We start from the raw sequence: 19,036 nt of genomic DNA on the forward strand, positions 1-19,036 counted from the left end.
GTGGTGGTGTTTTTAAATGACATGGTGGTGAGGTGTTTTTAATTTCATGGCTGTGAGGTGTTTTTTTTTACATGTTTTATGGCTGTGAGGTGTTTTTATTACGTGTTTTATGGCTGTGGGGTGTTTTTAATTTTGTGGTGGTGTGTTATTATTACGTGTTTTATGGCTGTGAGGTGTTTTTATTATGTGTTTTATGGCTGTGAGGTGTTTTTAATTTTGTGGTGGTGAGTTGTTTTTATTACGTGTTTGATGGCTGTGAGGTGTTTTTAATTTTGTGGTGGTGAGGTGTTTTTATTACGTGATTTATGGCTGTGAGGTGTTTTTATTACGTGTTTTATGGCTGTGAGGTGTTTTAAACTACTTGGTGGTGAGGTGTTTTGAATTACTTGGTGGTGAGGTGTTTTGAATTACGTGGTGGTGAGGTGTAATCGTCCCAAACTTCCAGTCTGCACCGACCCCTCCCCTATGTGTGCTGAGGGGTTATTTCTTGAAAAAAAAACATTCAACCTAAATCTTCAACCTAAATTGCCGATTAAAATGTAATATCACAAACACAACAAATACATTTGTGCAAAGTAATTGCTTGTATTATGATTGGTGTAAATCATGACAACACAGCAACTCAGGTACAGTCATTAGCCTCAGCTAAAATAAGCCCGTCCCTCTGTAACGACGCTTGGTGAGGCGAGCGTGGTGAGCCGAGCCAAGCTAGTATATATATATATATATATATATATATATATATATATATATATATATATATATATATATATATATATAGTGTGTATATATATAGTGTGTGTGGATGTGTGGATGTTTGTGTGTGTGTGTGTGTGTGTGTGTGTGTGTGTGTGTGTGTGTGTGTGTGTGTGTGTGTGTGTGTGTGTGTGTGTGTGTGTGTGTGTGTGTGTGTGTGTGTGTGTGTGTGTGTGTGTGTGTGTGTGTGTGTGTGTGTGCATTGTTAATGTCCGGCTTCCTTCTTGTAAATACAGTGCAGTAACTAGTCTTTATTTTGATTATTGATTTCTGATTGGGGCCAGTTTATTATTCCACAGCTTTGTTGGAATACTGGTCCTGCGAGCTGGTTTATGGCTTTGATTTTGTTTCTTGGGGAGAAGTACGTTTTCAGGATCAGCCTCGTTCTACCCAAGTATTATTTGGCGATTGTTTTGCGCATTTGTTTGTGAGAAACTTGGGGGCCCTCTTCTACTCTGAGGTATTTGTATGATGCTTCGTTTTGTCACTGCTGTATTGTTGTTTCAAAGTCAAGTTTTATGCTGTCTATTTTTGTTGGTTTACCTTGTACAAATGTGCACTTGGCACACTTATCTTGTCCAAATTCCATTTGAATGTCCTTGGAAAACCGTTTTACTAGTTTCAGTTGTTCTATCAATATTTCATCATTTACTGTGAGGAGCATAAATTCATTAATGTACAGTAGATGTGTCACCTTTCCTACTTCTTTGGAGGTTCTTCTATTGGTTGTAAGGATGTATCCATGTCCTTGTTTGGTGATGAAGTCAGCGTGTGTGTGTATGTGTGTGTGTGTGTGTGTGTGTGTGTGTGTGTGTGTGTGTGTGTGTGTGTGTGTCCAAAAAGTGATCACATGAGTCCAAATATAGCTGAATTGTACTCTTTCTACCAAGGCTGCAAAGTTCACCAATATCTCATGCCATCCACTTCCACACCCAAAATATTATCGAGACATGAACCACAAACCAACAAAACACTATTATTATCAGTTGACTGTTTCCTCCCCTTCTCTCTCCTCTTGTTCGCTTCCGTCCAACTGTGGCCAGACTGCCGTGCCATAAATTTGTTGCCTTTTTTCTCTCTGTCACCTCACTTTTCCATGAGCCAAGCTCATACATAAACACATAAAATAAATCAACAAGAAGAAAAAGACATAAGATGTCATAAACACTGTGGGTTTCAGTAATTTTGCCATATGGAGTTCCAAACTAATTCCAAACTAGTTAAAGGCTGTCAGTCACATCTTTGGTTTGATCATCAGAAACATCTTTGGTTCGATTACAAAACCAAATCTTCTGCATATGTATACTCCCATGCATGGTCTTTGTGCCAGGTTTGAACAAAATCGGTCCATGCATGTTGAGAAATGGTCGGGGACACATTTAAGTGGTCTTTCCCTCGTGGTCCCCCTGTACTGTCTTTCCCTCGTGGTCCCCCTGTGCTGTCTTTCCCTCGCGGTCCCCCTGTACTGTCTTTCCCTCGCGGTCCCCCTGTGCTGTCCTTCCCTCGTGGTCCCCCTGTACTGTCTTTCCCTCGTGGTCCCCCTGTACTGTCTTTCCCTCGTGGTCCCCCTGTACTGTCTTTCCCTCGTGGTCCCCGTGTGCTGTCTTTCCCTCGTGGTCCCCTTGTACTGTCTTTCCCTCGTGGTCCCCCTGTGCTGTCTTTCCCTCGCGGTCCCCCTGTACTGTCTTTCCCTCGCGGTCCCCCTGTGCTGTCCTTCCCTCGTGGTCCCCCTGTACTGTCTTTCCCTCGTGGTCCCCGTGTGCTGTCTTTCCCTCGTGGTCCCCCTGTACTGTCTTTCCCTCGCGGTCCCCCTGTGCTGTCTTTCCCTCGCGGTCCCCCTGTGCTGTCTTTCCCTCGCGGTCCCCCTGTACTGTCTTTCCCTCGCGGTCCCCCTGTACTGTCTTTCCCTCGCGGTCCCCCTGTGCTGTCTTTCCATCGTGGTCCCCCTGTACTGTCTTTCCCTCGCGGTCCCCCTGTACGGTCTTTCCCTCACGGTCCCCCTGTACTGTCTTTCCCTCATGGTCCCCCTGTGCTGTCTTTCCCTCATGGTCCCCATGTGCTGTCTTTCCCTCGTGGTCCCCCTGTACTGTCTTTCCCTCGTGGTCCCCCTGTACTGTCTTTCCCTCGTGGTCCCCCTGTGCTGTCTTTCCCTCGTGGTCCCCCTGTGCTGTCTTTCCCTCGTGGTCCCCCTGTGCTGTCTTTCCCTCGTGGTCCCCCTGTGCTGTCTTTCCCTCGTGGTCCCCCTGTACTGTCTTTCCCTCATGGTCCCCCTGTACTGTCTTTCCCTCACGGTCCCCCTGTGCTGTCTTTCCCTCACGGTCCCCCTGTGCTGTCTTTCCCTCATGGTCCCACTGTGCTGTCTTTCCCTCGTGGTCCCCCTGTACTGTCTTTCCCTCGTGGTCCCCCTGTGCTGTCTTTCCCTCGTGGTCCCCCTGTGCTGTCATTCCCTCGCGGTCCCCCTGTGCTGTCTTTCCCTCGTGGTCCCCCTGTGCTGTCTTTCCCTCGTGGTCCCCCTGTGCTGTCTTTCCCTCGCGGTCCCCCTGTGCTGTCTTTCCCTCGTGGTCCCCCTGTACTGTCTATCCCTCGTGGTCCCCCTGTACTGTCTTTCCCTCACGGTCCCCCTGTGCTGTCTTTCCCTCATGGTCCCACTGTGCTGTCTTTCCCTCGTGGTCCCCCTGTGCTGTCTTTCCCTCGTGGTCCCCCTGTGCTGTCTTTCCCTTGTGGTCCCCCTGTGCTGTCATTCCCTCGCGGTCCCCCTGTGCTGTCTTTCCCTCGTGGTCCCCCTGTGCTGTCTTTCCCTCGTGGTCCCCCTGTGCTGTCTTTCCCTCGCGGTCCCCCTGTGCTGTCTTTCCCTCGTGGTCCCCCTGTACTGTCTATCCCTCGTGGTCCCCCTGTACTGTCTTTCCCTCGTGGTCCCCCTGTACTGTCTTTCCCTCGTGGTCCCCCTGTACTGTCTTTCCCTCGTGGTCCCCCTGTGCTGTCTTTCCCTCGTGGTCCCCCTGTACTGTCTTTCCCTCGTGGTCCCCCTGTACTGTCTTTCCCTCATGGTCCCGCTGTGCTGTCTTTCCCTTGTGGTCCCCCTGTGCTGTCTTTCCCTCGTGGTCCCCCTGTGCTGTCTTTCCCTCGTGGTCCATGTGTGCTGTCTTTTCCTCGTGGTCCATGTGTGCTGTCTTTCCCTCGTGGTCCCCCTGTGCTGTCTTTCCCTCGTGGTCCCCCTGTGCTGTCTTTCCCTCGTGGTCCCCTGTGCTGTCTTTCCCTCGTGGTCCCCCTGTGCTGTCTTTCCCTTGTGGTCCCCCTGTGCTGTCTTTCCCTCGCGGTTGTCAGCTCTTTCACGAGCCTCGATTCAGTATACAAAAGTAACAAAATGGCCGCCAATCGGCCATCCTGGATCTAATCTCAAAAGAAAATGGCATGCATAAGTTATCTATCATTCATTATTTGTCTGTCCAGTTTGAACAACATCAGTACAGTCATGTGAAAAAGTAAGTACACCCCATGTAAAGTTTGAACTTTTTCAACATATTTCAACATACAGCTATTTGATCTTCATTTCAACAACATTGACAGATAAAGGTGATATAATATAACAAATATCATGAAACATTTACATTTTGTAGTCTATTCTAAAATTTAAATGAATATAAATGCAAATTTCGCATGTGGAAAAAGTAAGTACACCCCTACATTTATCACTACTTCAAATACCTAAAATTAGAATCAGGTGCACCAGCTCAGGTGCAAATGATTAGAACATCGTTATAGAGGATCTTGGAGGAACCTGTCTTATTTAAACCTCAGACATTTCGTTTAGTTTGCTCTTTGTTGTTGAAGTGTGCGGCGTCACCATGTCTAGATCAAAAGAGCTCTCTGAGGCCTTCAGAAAGAAGGTTATAGATGCCTACGAGTCTGGGAAGGGATTTAAAAAGAGCTCCAAACAATTTGAAATAATTCGACTGTCCGGAAGATCATCTACAAGTGGAGAAGATTCCAAACAACTGCCAACTTGTTCAGGCCAGGCCGCCCCAGCAAGTTCAGCCCGAGAGCAGACCGCAAGATGCTGAAAGAAGTCTCTAAGAACTAGTACTGTTAGCTAGATTCAAAATCCCGTCTCGGAACCGTCTCGATAAATTTTCAATTTTCATAACGGGATCTCGGCTCGGCTCGGTTCCTGGCAAAGTAAAAAAAAAATAAAAAAAAATAATAATAATAATAATAAGGCTTCAAAAATAATGGAATTTAATTACAATATATAAACAACAATGAAAAAAATTCATTTCTGATGTTGAGTACTTAAATTCCGACTTAGCTTCCATTTACCGGGATGAAATAAAATACACCGCCTACATGCAGATGATCGGCCACCGATGGGACCGGGTTATCTCATTACAGTTTGTATTGTCGTGTAATTTCTTGCTCGGAATGTCAGAGAGAGGGAGAAAATGTTTCTGCCCAGGCATATTCGAGTCCCGGTTGGAGTTTCATTATCATTTTGTGAGTTGTGATCAGGCATATCAAGCGTTCTCGTAGCTCGCGCGCGTACACGTATGACCGTTCGATATTCATGATAGTTCAATAGTTGCCGCGTCCTGCTGCTGCGCACATGTGCATGTTACTTTTTTTTTTAATAGTTCCGTTAAGCGGGCTATAATGACGCAGCGTTGCGTGCCTCAACTCAAATCGGAATGTACAATTTTTTGTTCAACCCGTTGATAGCCGTTCGGTGGACGGATCGAATATACCGACCTCTTATTCCAGAAATTGAAACTAATAACGCTAAATAACGCCTTTCATCGAATGTCACGTGTTTTAACAATTGTCGACTGATAAGGCACCCAAGTTATCCGAGCCCATGCTTTGATCAACCCGACTGCGTTACCTGAATTCCTGGGAAGCCCCACCAGGACGACGGCAGACATTTTCAGAAGTTCCTGCCACACAACGAAATTGTGTTTTCGCTGTGATTATGTCTCCTTTATTGTTCGTGGGAATCGTGGCATTGCGCAAGGTCGCTGTTTATGTTGGGCCTGGGCAATGTTGTGGTGGGCATGCTGCAGCGAGCAACAGGTGACGAGCGTCGAGACTGCACGTTCCTGCAACCTAATTGGTGGAACTCGGAGGCCTGCGCGTGATGTGCAACCTAATTGGTGGAACTCGGAGGCCTGCGCGTGATGTGCAACCTAATTGGTGGAACTCGGAGGCCTGCGCATGATGTGCAACCTGATTGATGAGAGTCGGACTGTTGGAGGTGAGCTAGCTGGCTAGGCCGACACGTGCGTGCCAGCGGAGCTGAGCTTAGCACATGGCCGAGTTTTTGCTTTGAAAACACGCCCTCCTCCTTCGTACGACTTTGTATTAGCATTTAGCACACATATGCTCTCTGATGTCCCGCACTCAGTACTCAAGTCTTCTCTTTCTCAGTCACACACACACGCGCGCGCATAGGTACAGACAAATATACACACACTAACAGACGCACACATAAGATGATACACAAACAAGGGAAAATTCATAAACCAATCACGCAGAGGCTTTTCCTTTTTAACACACATACACGCACTCAAAAGACACTACTCATCTCTTTATAAAGAGCAACTCCATATAGAATTCGTAACTTTTAATTTCTCATGCACGAAACAACAAACACATGTACATAGCACAATGAGAAGGCAAATTATTAGCGATTGTGACCCGACAGCTTTCTTCTGCAACCCGAATAAAAAAAACTGTTATTCAGGCCGTTTGTTAATTTTTGATAGAGCCCAGATTACCCCATCCTTTCGAGTTTGACTGATAGGTGTTGAAACTGGATACATGTAGCATTCAGAAAGGACCATAACTGATCATATGAACTGCATGATACATGTTTCTTTAAAAAACCGAGAAAGAAAACAAATAACGAAAGTAAAATTGTTCAGGTTCCACATATATCATTAAGCAGTCAGTGGGTGCAGGCCGGACGTTGAGAAGAATATGTTGGGAAGTCCAAAGTCTAAAATATGTAGTTGCCTATTTTAGATATTTTTTGTTGACTTTGATGATGGCCAAGCGTTGTAAGTTTTGTGGCTTCAGGGAACACCTCTTTTTGGTGACGATATCTCCGGCCATGCTGAACATGCGCTCCGACGTGACACTTGAAGCAGGACACGCCAAGAAGGCTGCTGCTACTGGGGCAAGGTTAGGAAACACGTCCCGCCGAAGTGACCAGTATTGTAGCGGATCCGAGTTTGCCTTAGCAACGCTCTGGTGCAAGTAAGCTTCCAACTCGTTCGTGATGTCAGCACGGCCAACACGGGCATCGTCTTCGCTTTCTGAATCAGACTCCATGGCTTCAGCCATAGCGCGCTGGAAATCATCGGCAACAACAATATGACCATGCTGCTGTGGAGGAGGCTCAGCAGCGGCGGCGGCAGCCCCTTCACGATTCTCATCGTCGGAACTGATGTCCATCGGCTCCGTGCGACCACGTTGGTTGATTCGCAAAACTACATTGATGACGGCGTCCTTCACTTTCACCTTTGCTGCTTCGTCTTTTGCGATGTACTTCATCTTGTATCTAATATTGAAATAAAAAAGGTTGATGAAACGTTTAAGTACTAATAAAGTAAGAATTAGAATACGCAATACACTTATTTTCATAATTATACTACACAATAATAAATTACAACAAAATAGTTGCCATTACTGATACGCAAATGGGATATTACGTTACATATCCAGCCATTTTTTTAATTATTGTAATGGACCAAAATACCAAATGATCATTTCTTTTATTTTCGCTGCAAGAAATAGTCAGATTGGTTAAATTCTATTATTTCCAAATTTTGAATAGTCACGATACCAATATGCCTATAATGATAATCGCCTATTTAACAAAAATAATGAGGAATACTGGATAACAGCTCATACTTCAAATGAATAATATATATGTGAAATGAAGATTATAAAGATAGATTAAAGATATACATTTATAAAACAAATTATTAATTATAGCATGTGTTAATCATTAATTATGTTCATTATAAATCAATAGAATGTAAGATTCTTCATATTTTTTTTTACCGAGGATCCAAAACTGTTGCAGCATGAAACGTCTGGTAGACTGTCTGCTCGGTAAGGTCGGTCTCTCGTGCCGTCGGCACCGGCTTCAAAATCCACGCCATTCTTCCGGCCCACTTGTCTCCAAACTCTGTCACCATGGAGCCTACTCCTCTCGCCCTCTCTGGCGATTCACGCAGACTGTCCATCTGTTTCGCCAGTCCCTTGACCATGGGAATATAGGAAGACAGGCTGCAGTCATGGGACGAGGCGAGCTTAGTGGCGCTCTCAGCGGGCTTCAACACCTCTACCACATTTGGCAGCATGTCGAACACCTCAGACCAGTGTTGATATGCGGCAGGGCGCTGGACATCGACAAAGCCTCTCATGACTCTGTCGTTCGCTAGCGCCTCGACCGCATCCCTCTGTCGGATTATTGACTCCAGCATATGCAGTGTAGAGTTCCATCTCATCTCCACATCTCTCACGAGTTTGACATGTGTCTCGTTTGGGTAGTGGCGCTCCAGAAGCTCGTCGAAGCGGCGCTTTACGGGCTGTGAATTGGTCACCTTGCTCGCGAGCGTTCTCATCACCGCAACAGAATCTTTGACGGCGCGCTGGATAGCAAGAGAGCTCTTGGCCACGAGGTTCAGAGAGTGGGCAAAACAAGGAACCCAGCCGCACGTCAGATCTGTCTTCGTTGCATCAATGAGACAGCGTTTGATGTTTGCCCCGCTGTCGCTGACACCAAACAGGAGCAAGTTGCCTCGTCTGCCTGGAACTGGAAGCCATTCGTTGGCGACGGCGTTGAGTCGACTCCGGATGTTGACTGCTGTGGCTGCCTCGTCGAACTCCTCCAAACTAACAAGCGCCTGATGTCTCTGAAACTGAAACGATATCAATCACAGTCACTATAAGTTTTCCATACATATCGTATTCCTATGTACATGTAACCTTAAATGATATAACTACTAATAAACGTACAGTATTAATGACCACCCAAAGTAAATAAGCAAAAAAATGTTTTAAACAAAATTAGGTTTAATGGAACATGATAACATGTTCATTATTCAAAATCATAACATGCAAGACAATTGTAAGCTTACAAAGATACTTAATTTCAGATATATCTACATAAATATTTAGGGGGAATATAAAATAAATTAAATAAATAAATTACGTCATACATACCTTGCCGTCGTCATTAAGGGTAGTCCAATGCAGAGTGACGCACATGTATTCTCTGTTCTGACTGGAGCGCCACATGTCAGTAGTGATGCTCATCCCCGGGAGAGCATCTTCGAGAGCTTGTTTGATATTCTGCTTGACCTCACGATAGAGTTCTGGGATGACGTTGCCCGAAAATTGCTGATGGGAGGGGATCCTGTAACGGGGATCCATAGTTCCCATCAAATGATGGAAACCATCATTTTCTACCATTTGGTACGGCCGAAGGTCGACGGCAATCATTGTACCAATGGCCCTTGTAATGGCCTTTGCACGGTCGCTAGTGTCCTTATATTTTGTGGACCTAGCGAAAGTCTCCGTTAGTGTAAGCTGACAATCACGAGGCTTGGGTTTGGGTTCGGCGGCCACCCGATTTTCTCCCTCTGGGTTTGCTTGCGCCCTTGGTGCTGCAATACAGAGATTCAGGTGCCGTTGTAACCCGGATGTTCCTCTGTTTCGCTTTTCTTTCCCCCTCGCACGACGAGCACCGCAGTGCTTACAAATGGCGAAACTTTCGTCGACGGGATCTACAGAAAAGTGATCCCACACTGCGGAAGTTTTCTTTCGTGAAGCCATGATGTCGGGGAGCTCCGAGTCTCGTTCGACTTCGATATTTTGAGAGAAATGAAGACCAGTGAATCTGTGAATGCATATATATATATATATATAAAACACAGTTTGTGTGTGTGTGTGTGTGTGTGTGTGTGTAATGTTACCGGTAGACTCCTAAACGGAGAGGCTGACGTACTTGATATTTGGCACAGATATGGCCATTGAGCCTGGGACGAACATGGCCGAACTCAAAATATTTGACGATCCATATTTTTTATTCATATTTACGTTTACCTCAGCGCATTTCAGCACACGGATTCAACGGCATCAGAGCAGGTGGGCAGCGATCACGTTATGACGCTATGAAGTATGAACGCTATGACAAAAAAAAAAAAAAAAAAAAAAAAAAAAAAATATCGCTCGCTTTGCCAAGGGGCTCGCTCCCCCTCCCCACCCCCCCCCGTTCCCCTTCACCTTCCCTCCCCCGCCCGGCAATGCCGGGTACTTCTGTTCGTAAATTATAAAGCAGGCGGTGTAGTGATCACCCCCACCGCCCCCGCCCCCCTCCTTATTTTGACTCTGTGACTAAAGTAAACGTAATCAACTTATCAGGCCTAAAGTGGAGATAAGATAACGAAAATACTTTCACATTCAAACCGTCAAACCAAACCCCGAGGGATTCTTACAATTTATAGATTTAGCGTTGCAATTAAACATAAACGTTCATCAAAAACTCATTTCATAAAACTACATAATGTATTGTACTTGTATTAATACATTGTGTGTAGAATAATCCGTTATAAACGTGTTTTTAATCTAAATAAACATCGTCCCTCCAATCACGGGGCCTCGAACGAATCCATCGATATTAATGTGCAAAAGACCATAGCAACCACATTCCGTAACTCGTCTCCAAGGACGGACACGTGACCGCAGCGTAAAGCGGAGCGAGGCGGAGTGATACAGCGGAAGGATTCAACGGTTTAAATGAAGCCACGATGCGGCGGATTTTCATTGTGACCTTCATCCTGATGTCGTTACTTCCGCCACCAAAGGTGGATGGAGGTTATGTTTTCACTCCTGTCTGTTTGTCCGTTTGTTTGTGAACACAATATCTCAAAACGTTGTGGACGGATTCGGACGAAATTTTGTGGAGATGCAGCGTGTGTGACAAGGACGACATGATTAGATGTTGGTGAAGATCCGGATTCGGAATTCGGATTCGTTTGCAGTGCATTGTTTGTTGACAAGGGGAAAATCCTGGAACAGTGAGTTTACTTTATCTATCATCGTTTGTGTCAGTTCAGCTGCACTTGCGAAAAATGATGCTTGTGCAGAAGCAGAGTAATGAAAGCAAGGCTCAATAAATGCCTCTATTATGGAAAATATCTGCAAGAAGTTGGAATTTTAACCGGGATTTTTTTTAACCGAGAAATTGCGTCAATCAATTTATCTCGGGACTGTCCCGAGACCGTCTCGAAAGCCGAAACCGCCGGGATTTCGTCCCGGTCTCGGCTCGGTTGACAGCCCTACTAAGAACTCCAGAATGTCATTACGGGACCTACAGGTAGCTCTTGCCACTGTTGATGTCAAAGTGCACGAGTGTACCATGAGAAAGAGGTTGCACAAATTTGATCTACATGGGAGGTGTGCCAGGAGGAAACCTTTGCTGTCCAGAAAGAACATCAGGGCAAGACTAAAGTTTGCCAATGAACACCGAGGCAAAGATCAGCACTTCTGGAACAATGTGCTCTGGACAGATGAGTCAAAGGTAGAGCTATTTGGCCACAGTACCAGAAGACATGTTTGGCGAAAACCAAAGACAGCATTTGACCACAAGAACCTGATAGCAACTGTAAAGCATGGTGGTGGAAATATTATGGTTTGGGGCAGCTTTGCTGCATCAGGGCCTGGGCAGCTCACCATTATGGAATTCCACTATGAATTCTTCATTGTACCAGAAGGTGCTTGAGGATAATGTGAGGCCATCTGTCGGAAAGTTGAAGCTCAACCGCAGGTGGACCCTGCAACATGACAATGACCCTAAACATACCAGTAAATCCACCAAGGAATGGCTGAAAAGAAAGAAATGGAGGGTTCTGGAATGGCCAAGTCAAAGCCCGGACCTAAATCCCATCAAGATGTTGTGGGGGGATTTGAAACGAGCTGTGCATGCAAGAAACCCCTCAAACATCGCACAGCTGAAATAATTCTGCATGGAGGAGTGGGCAAAAATTTCTCCGAGTCGATGTCAGAGACTGGTAGACAGTTATAAGAAACACCTACTTGAGGTTGTTTCTGCCAAAGGGCCAAGGGTGTACTTACTTTTTCCACATGCGAAATTTGCATTTATGTTTATTTAAATTATACAATTGACTACAAAATGTAAATGTTTCATGATATTTGTTATATTATATCACATTTATCTATCAATATTGTTGAAATGAAGATCAAATAGCTGTATGTTGAAATATGTTGAAAAAGTCAAAACTTTACATGGGGTGTACTTACTTTTTCACGTGACTGTATAACCGTGTCCGAGAAATGGTTGAGGAAGTGTTCAACATCGAGTTGTTGTTTTTTACACCTGAAAAGGGCCACCAGTCAGCCATCTTTGATCACAACACGAAACAAAATTATTTGCATAAGAACACCATCATGTGTTGTTTTTGTGCCAAGTATGAACAAAATCGGTCCATGCATCTCCAAGATACTACTGTGTTCAAAAAGTATCCGACCTTTATTTTTCGTGTGTAAAAAAAAGAAGCTAGGGAGGCGTTGATTGGTGCACGTATGTAGGCGATCCTAATGCGCACGCGTGAATTTTTTCCCACCTGCAGAAGCTGTCATTCGACGGCAGACCGCCGATGAGTGAGGACATGTAAGCGAGCGCCGTCGGATTTTCGTTTTTGACAAAATGACGGAAAACTTGAACAACGCTACTGCATCAAATTTTGTGTAAAGCTTGGCGATTCCCAAGTGGAAACGATACGCAAGATTCAACACCGTTCATTCCATTATGAAGGAGGATTTGGGCTTCAGGAGAATCTCAGCGAAGTTCGTACCAAAGCTGCTAACGATTGAGCAGAGCAACTCCGTTTGGAGATCGCACAGGACATGCTGGAGACTGTGAACAGCGATCCCAGCTTCCTCAACACAGTGATCACTGGCGATGAGTCCTGTGTTTATGGGTACGACCCAGAAACCAAGTTGCAGTCATCACAATGGAAGCATCCAACATCCCCGAGGCCAAAAAACACAAAATTTGATGCAGTAGCGTTGTTCAAGGTTTTCCGTCATTTTGTCAAAAACGAAAATCCGACGGCGCTCGCTTACATGTCCTCACTCATCGGCGGTCTGCCGTCGAATGACAGCTTCTGCAGGTGGGAAAAAATTCACGCATGCGCATTAGGATCGCCTACATACGTGCACCAATCAACGCCTCCCTAGCTTCTTTTTTTTTACGCACGAAAAATAAAGGTCGGATACTTTTTGAACACACTACGTATGGTTGCGGACAGACGGACGAGACCCAATCCATAAACCCCCATTTTGCACAAAGTCCAATGGGGGTTATAATAACAGATGTCAAATTAAAATCAGAATTGACGATAGTACAATTGAGGATGATAGGATACAACAAGGTATATTTTGTTGGTTAAAATATTTTGTATAATAATGAAGGGGAAAATTTATGTTCGAGAAATTGATTTACCATGTGGTTATTTATTAAAGCAATTATGAGGGGCAGTCAATAAGAAACCTTAAAATATTTTTCACAACTTTTTTTATTGCATGTAAGTGTGTAACAACTGTGTTATTTTTCAACATAATCTCCATTGCGTTCAATGCATTTTCCAGCGCTTTACTAAGGCCTGGATTCCTCGAGAAAAAAATTTTTGGCTGCCTATGTAGCCATTCGTGCACGGCCTCTTGGACCTCTTCGTCAGATCGAAAAGTGGTTCCACCAAGCGCCTCTTTAAGTGGCCCAATGATGTGGTAATCTGAAGGGGCGAGGTCTAGCGAGTATGGTGGATGAGGAACACACTCAAAATGCAGGTCCTCAATTGTTGCACCTCAATTGTTGCAGGCAGATGGACAAGACCCATTCCAAAAAGCCTGTTTTCCACGAAGTCCAACGGGGGCTATAATAACAGGTGTCTAATTAAAATCAGAATTGATGATTGTACAAATTAAGGATAATATGATACAACAATGTATATTATTGTTGGTTAAAATTATTTTATATAATAATGAAGATTTGCGGGCAAAAATGGCCTCTAAAGGTGGTTATTAATGAAGATGATAATTGATGTTTGAGAAATTGATCTACGATGTGGTTATTTCTTAAAGCAATTAAACCATAACGTCGTATTTTTTAGCTCACCTGGAAAGAAGTTCCGGGGAGCTTATGCGATGGCGCGTTGTCCGTCCATCAGTCCATCAATCCGTCAGTCAGTCCGTAAACACTTGCAACTTCTTCTCCAAAACCGCTGAAGGGATTGTGACCAAACTTGGCTGAAATGATATTTGTTGTGTTGTGACTAAAGTTTGTTCACGGCATAAATAAAAAAAAATAAAAAAAATTGGGATCCAAGTGGTTTTACCGGGGGTCAAAGTAGATCCAGGTTTGACCCCCCAAAATAAGAATTTGCTTTTTTCTCAGAAACTATACACACGACTTCGATGAAACTTGACCACAACCTTCATCACCCGTGATGTACCAAAGTTTGTTCACAGCATTAAAAAAAACTCTGCCCCTTTAGGGGTCTACAGTTGGGGCGCTGCCCACCAAAATAGGTATTTGCTTTCTTCTCAGAAACTACACATGCAATTTCGATGAAACTTGACCACAACCGTCACCACCTGTGATGTGCCAAAGTTTGTTCACGGTATTTTTAAAAATCTGCCCCTTTAAGGGTCTATGAGGGGAGGGAGGGTAGCCCCCCAAAATAGGTATTTACTTTCTTCTCGGAAACCACATGCAATTTCGATGAAACCTGACCACAACCTTCATCACCCGTGATGTATCAAAGTTTGTTCACAGCATTAAAAAAAATCTGCCCCTTTGGAGGTCTACGGAGGGGTTGCCCCCCAAAATAGTTATTTTCTTCTTTGTTTGTTTAAAGTCTTTTGATTAGGTTTGTATGGTTCCACATGCTGCGCTGTCTTCTGGCATCCATTGAAATTGGTTTTAAATACCTTTAGTCAGTGTAGTATACCGTTTATTCTACCAGGTGAGAGCCAGAGGTATTGCTCCGATTTTTTTCTTAACACCAGATTTAATCATCAAACTGTTTGCATCAAAATGTATAGACATTGACAGAAACCTTCAAGAGGATGTTTCTTGAGGAAAGAATCTTTGGCATCTTTGGGTTCGGGTCGATCCAGGTGAACATTAATGTCGTGCTCATTCTTCACTTCCACTTTCACAAATAAATCTGGAAAAAGTAACTTTTATTAAATGCAGGCACTCTTGTGTCACGTCCATAGCTGTTTTCATACTCTTAGAATAGATAAATAAATATCGCATTGAAATCATTAAAATATATATATATATATTTAATCATTAAAATGTCAATCAAAACATTAAAATTTTCATTGAAGAGAGAAAATAAAACATTCCCATCATGCATATGAACACCATCATGTGTTGTCGTTGTGCCAAGTATGAAGAAAATCAGTCAATACATCTCCGAGATTATGGTTGCAGACGGACGGACGAGACCCAATCCATACACAACAACACAACATGCATTTTAAGGCCATTTTCCCTGCTAGAGCGGGGGTTAGCCTTGCGGTCCCCATGACAATCTTCTCCATTTTGCCCTATTTTCTGCATCTCTCCTTGTTAACCCCCTTTCCCGCATGTCTTCTTCCACCGACGTAAGCCAAGTCTTTCTCGGTCTTCCCCGTCCTCTACTTCCTTCTACATTCATTTCCATCACTCTTCTCAACCAGTCACTTTCATCCTTCCTCAACACATGACCAAACCATCTCAACCTGTTCCTCTTCACAGCATCAATCACAGGCTCTATTCCCATCATCTTTCGCAATTCATCATTTGTCTTCCTCTCTCTCAGCGACACTCCGCACATCCACCGAACCATTCGCATTTCCACCCTTTCCAGCCTTCGTTGCTGCTCTACATTCATGACCCATGTCTCGCTCCCATAAATCATAACACTTCTCACACATGCAGCATACACATTTCCCTTCAGTTTCAACGACACTCCCCTCCTCATCAGCACGCCACTCAGTTCCCGAAACTTCTTCCATGCACATCTCACTCTAGCAACCGTTGCCGAGTCTGATCCACCTTCTCCATTCAGCATGTTTCCGAGATAGCAAAATGTTTTCACACCTTCCAGCTTCACGCCGTCTCCAAGATCCAACTCAACATTTCCTCCATCTGCAGCTCCCTCTGTGCACACCTTACATTTGAATGTAGCTGCCACACTGGTTAATGACCCTCTCAGACCACTACATTATTGATGAACCCACTCAGCGCACATTGTACATTGAATGGAGTTCACTCAGACACCCTTCCTGCACATAGCGCATGGCCACTTCCCAGTTCTTTCCACCTCACCACATGCTTTACCACTTGCCATCACCTTCGTCTTTCCTATATTCACCTTCAGACCTTTTGTCTCCATACTTTCCTTCCACTTGTTCATCTTTTCCTTCAGTCCATCCATACTTTCCGCAATCAACACCAGATCATCTGCATACAACAACTCCCACGGTAAACCCTCCTTTACGGTCTGAGCCAGCACCTCCATCACAGCTACAATTAATAGTAATGGACTTAGTAGCGACCCCTGATGCACTCCCACCTTCACCTCAAACTCACCACTGTTCCCGTCCTTCGTCCTTACAGCTGTGCGAGCTCTTTTGTACATTGCCATCACTAATCTGATCAACCATTCCTCCACTCCTAACTTCCTCAATGCCCATGTCACTACTTCACGTGGAACCCTATCGAATGCTTTCTCCAGATCAACAAACCCAAGAAACAACTTCTTCCTCTTCTCCATGTACTTCTCCTGCAACTGCCTCACAATAAAGAGCGCGTCTGTCGTTCCTCTTCCTGGCATAAATCCAAACTACATTTCGTCGATCTTCACCTTCTTCCTTCGATCTTAGATCCTTAGATCTTCACCTTCTTCCAATCCATAAACCCCCATTTTGGACTAAGTCCAATGGGGGCATTTGATTTTGTATTTTTATTTGCATTTTGCACATTTTTGCATGCATGATATTTGCATTTTTTTTTTTTTGCATTTTTTTGCATGATCCATGCATGATATTTGCATAAAAGGTGTATAATTAAAATCAGAAATGAATATTGTACAAATTAAGGATAATAGGATACAACAAGATATATTATTGTTGGTTAAAATATTTTATATGATAATGAAGGGGAAAATTGATGTTTGAGAAATTGATTTATCATCGTGGTTATTTCTTCAAGCAATTAAATCATAACTTAGTGGGTTTTTTTTCTTAACACCAGAGTTCATCATCAAACGGTTTGAATCAAAATGTGTAAACATTGACAGAAACCTTCATGAGGATGGTTCTTGAGGAAAGAATCTTTGGCATCATTGGGTTCGGGTCGATCAATATCGTGCTCAGCTTTCACTTCCACTTTCACGAGGAAATCTGGAAAAAGTAACTTTTATTGAATGCAGGCATCTTGTGTCACATGCAGAGGTTTTCATACTCTTAAAATAGATAAATAAATATTGCATTTAGATCATTTTTTTAAATTTTAATTGTTAAAATCTTTCTTGAAGAGAGAAAATAAAACCCTTTGGAATGGCGTCATGTGAAAACATAATGATATCAAAGCATTATGTTCTGCATAAACTGCCTCGATGTTATGAGATGTTTCCGACGCGACCACATCTTCAATGGAATTTCACCACCACCTAAAATCACAACCAACAAAATAGAGAAGGTAAAAAAATGTAGAGAAGGCAAAATAGAGAAGGTTTTCTACACCAAACTGCATTTATTCTCAAATTACAACCAATTCCGATCCAACATGTGACTGGTTGATTTTTTTTTTCTCTCGAAAGAATCCTCATGGAAAACAAAATGGCAGAGTGTGGCAGGTTAACATGTTGACAAATGCAGAGAATGGAATGAATAGGCCAAAGCCATGACATGTGAACATATGATAAGGGGAGTGGAAAGGATCAAAAAAGTGAGAAAGTGGAGAAAAGCTCAGGAGTGGTTTGGAAAAATCATGTGGGATTGATTAATTGAATTGAAGGACTGAACTGGCAAGATACCTTGGAGTTAAGCACACACGTCTTTCAGCTACCTTGTCCGAGTTCAAATCACGACAGACGTGTAAACTGCCATCCTGGTTTATCGCATGCACTGAATTTATCAATGTGTGTACCATCCCACGGATGAATGTTAACAATGCAGCAAACCAAGGTCCAATTGTTGCACACGAAATGAACATTGAATGACCTGAGTTCCTCCACAGAACAGCGTTCCATCTGAGCTATCGCTGACGATTCGCCAATCAGTGATGAACAGTGGCGGATGTGAGGTTGTAGCGGTGGGTTTTCACACTTGTGCTACTTAAAAATGCCTGCCGCTGTGGAAGGATTTGAGTAGAGCTTGAGACGGCAAAGGCCTTATGTTGCATAGCTTTTCCTGGTTGCTTTATTCAGCCTTCTTTGACGAGAAGGGCCTCAGGTTGACTAAATATCTGGTGATAGTCACAACTGGGGATGATTGATGAGGTGAGAGCGGATTGGTTGTTTCCTCCAATGACAGGTGAGATATATCAAATGGCTTTTAAAACATGTGAATTGTAAAGGACTTGGACTCCCAAACGGGCGACAAGACTGATGGAGAATAATGATCTCCAAGATGCCGAGCGGAGACGAATGTGAAGAATGCGTGAATAATCCAGCACACGGCCATAGTTTTACTAATTTCACGACACGGCCGTTTCAGTACGTACAGTTGGACTCACAAGGGGTTTGTCTCATATTGGAAGATAGAACCACGGCTCAAAATACACAGCAACTTGTTCAATGTTCATATGCACAGCAACCCCAAAGGGCTGGTGCCCCCACCTCACATCTTGCTCCGCTGGACGCTGTGAAACCAAGGCCTCAAGACAGTTGGAATCTTCCACGATGAAGCTGAGTCTATGGGCCCATGGGCGTTGATAGGTGGGGGATGGAGGGGGACATATCCCCCCACATTTTTGACGGGGGAACATCCCATCCCACCCCCCTCCACCCCCCACTTTCTACTCGAATATAACAGAAAATGCGTTGCATTGTACAATCCACACAGGCCCGCGGGATCTTCTCCGAATACATCATCTAATTGTGTATGAAAAATGAATGAATGAATGATCGTTTTAAGGCCATTCATATAAACTTTCCCCAAATACGTTATCTCTTTAATCGACATTGCACTGGTGGGC

The 19,036-nt window shown here is 44.0% G+C and overlaps 3 protein-coding genes across 7 annotated transcripts in view; all 3 read right to left on the reverse strand.

Moving 5' to 3' along the window:
- LOC137427366 (uncharacterized) overlaps nt 1–19,036 on the reverse strand; it is a 420,191-nt gene that overhangs the window by 366,967 nt on the left and 34,188 nt on the right. For both annotated transcript variants that reach the window (XM_078778337.1, XM_078778329.1), the window contains exons 4-5: nt 17,140–17,238; nt 14,901–15,011 (exon numbers count right to left, since the gene is read on the reverse strand). In XM_078778337.1, the coding sequence (XP_078634463.1) occupies nt 14,901–15,011; nt 17,140–17,238 (210 nt within the window). The remainder of the gene's footprint in view (nt 1–14,900; nt 15,012–17,139; nt 17,239–19,036) is intronic.
- LOC137427379 (uncharacterized) overlaps nt 1–19,036 on the reverse strand; it is a 79,753-nt gene that overhangs the window by 58,327 nt on the left and 2,390 nt on the right. Inside the window, exons 2-3 of one of the 4 annotated variants that reach the window (XM_078778359.1) lie at nt 17,140–17,238; nt 14,901–15,011 (exon numbers count right to left, since the gene is read on the reverse strand). Coding sequence is in view for 2 of the 4 variants with exons in the window: in XM_078778363.1 (XP_078634489.1) it covers nt 5,633–5,672 (40 nt within the window). In the remaining 2 variants the exon portion in view is untranslated. Of the gene's footprint in view, nt 1–5,632; nt 5,868–14,900; nt 15,012–17,139; nt 17,239–19,036 lie in introns of those variants that run through there. The other 3 variants (XM_078778360.1, XM_078778363.1, XM_078778362.1) reach the window with 3 other exon arrangements.
- Nucleotides 6,356–14,008, reverse strand: LOC144892332 (zinc finger BED domain-containing protein 4-like). Its single transcript, XM_078778340.1, has 5 exons — nt 13,958–14,008; nt 12,082–12,157; nt 8,983–9,658; nt 7,816–8,678; nt 6,356–7,309 (listed from the first exon to the last, which is right to left on the reverse strand). The coding sequence occupies exons 2-5, from the start codon at nt 12,135–12,137 to the stop codon at nt 6,763–6,765; spliced, it is 2,142 nt and encodes a 713-aa protein (XP_078634466.1). The 5' UTR covers nt 12,138–12,157; nt 13,958–14,008; the 3' UTR covers nt 6,356–6,762.

This window comes from Myxine glutinosa, chromosome 5 (assembly GCF_964187855.1).
Source record: "Myxine glutinosa chromosome 5, kmMyxGlut1.1, whole genome shotgun sequence".
In the NCBI taxonomy this organism is placed as follows: Eukaryota; Metazoa; Chordata; class Myxini; order Myxiniformes; family Myxinidae; genus Myxine; species Myxine glutinosa.

What these genes read in the sequence shown, in the direction of transcription:
- LOC144892332 (XM_078778340.1), bottom strand. Translation starts at nt 12,137, where the DNA reads ATGTTGAACACTTCCTCAACCATTTCTCGGACACGGTTATACAGTCAC. An exon ending in CCCTTAATGACGACGGCAAG is followed by an intron (nt 8,679 to 8,982) that starts GTATGTATGACG and finishes ATATCGTTTCAG; the next exon opens with TTTCAGAGACATCAGGCGCT. An exon ending in GCAACAGTTTTGGATCCTCG is followed by an intron (nt 7,310 to 7,815) that starts GTAAAAAAAAAT and finishes TTTCAATATTAG; the next exon opens with ATACAAGATGAAGTACATCG.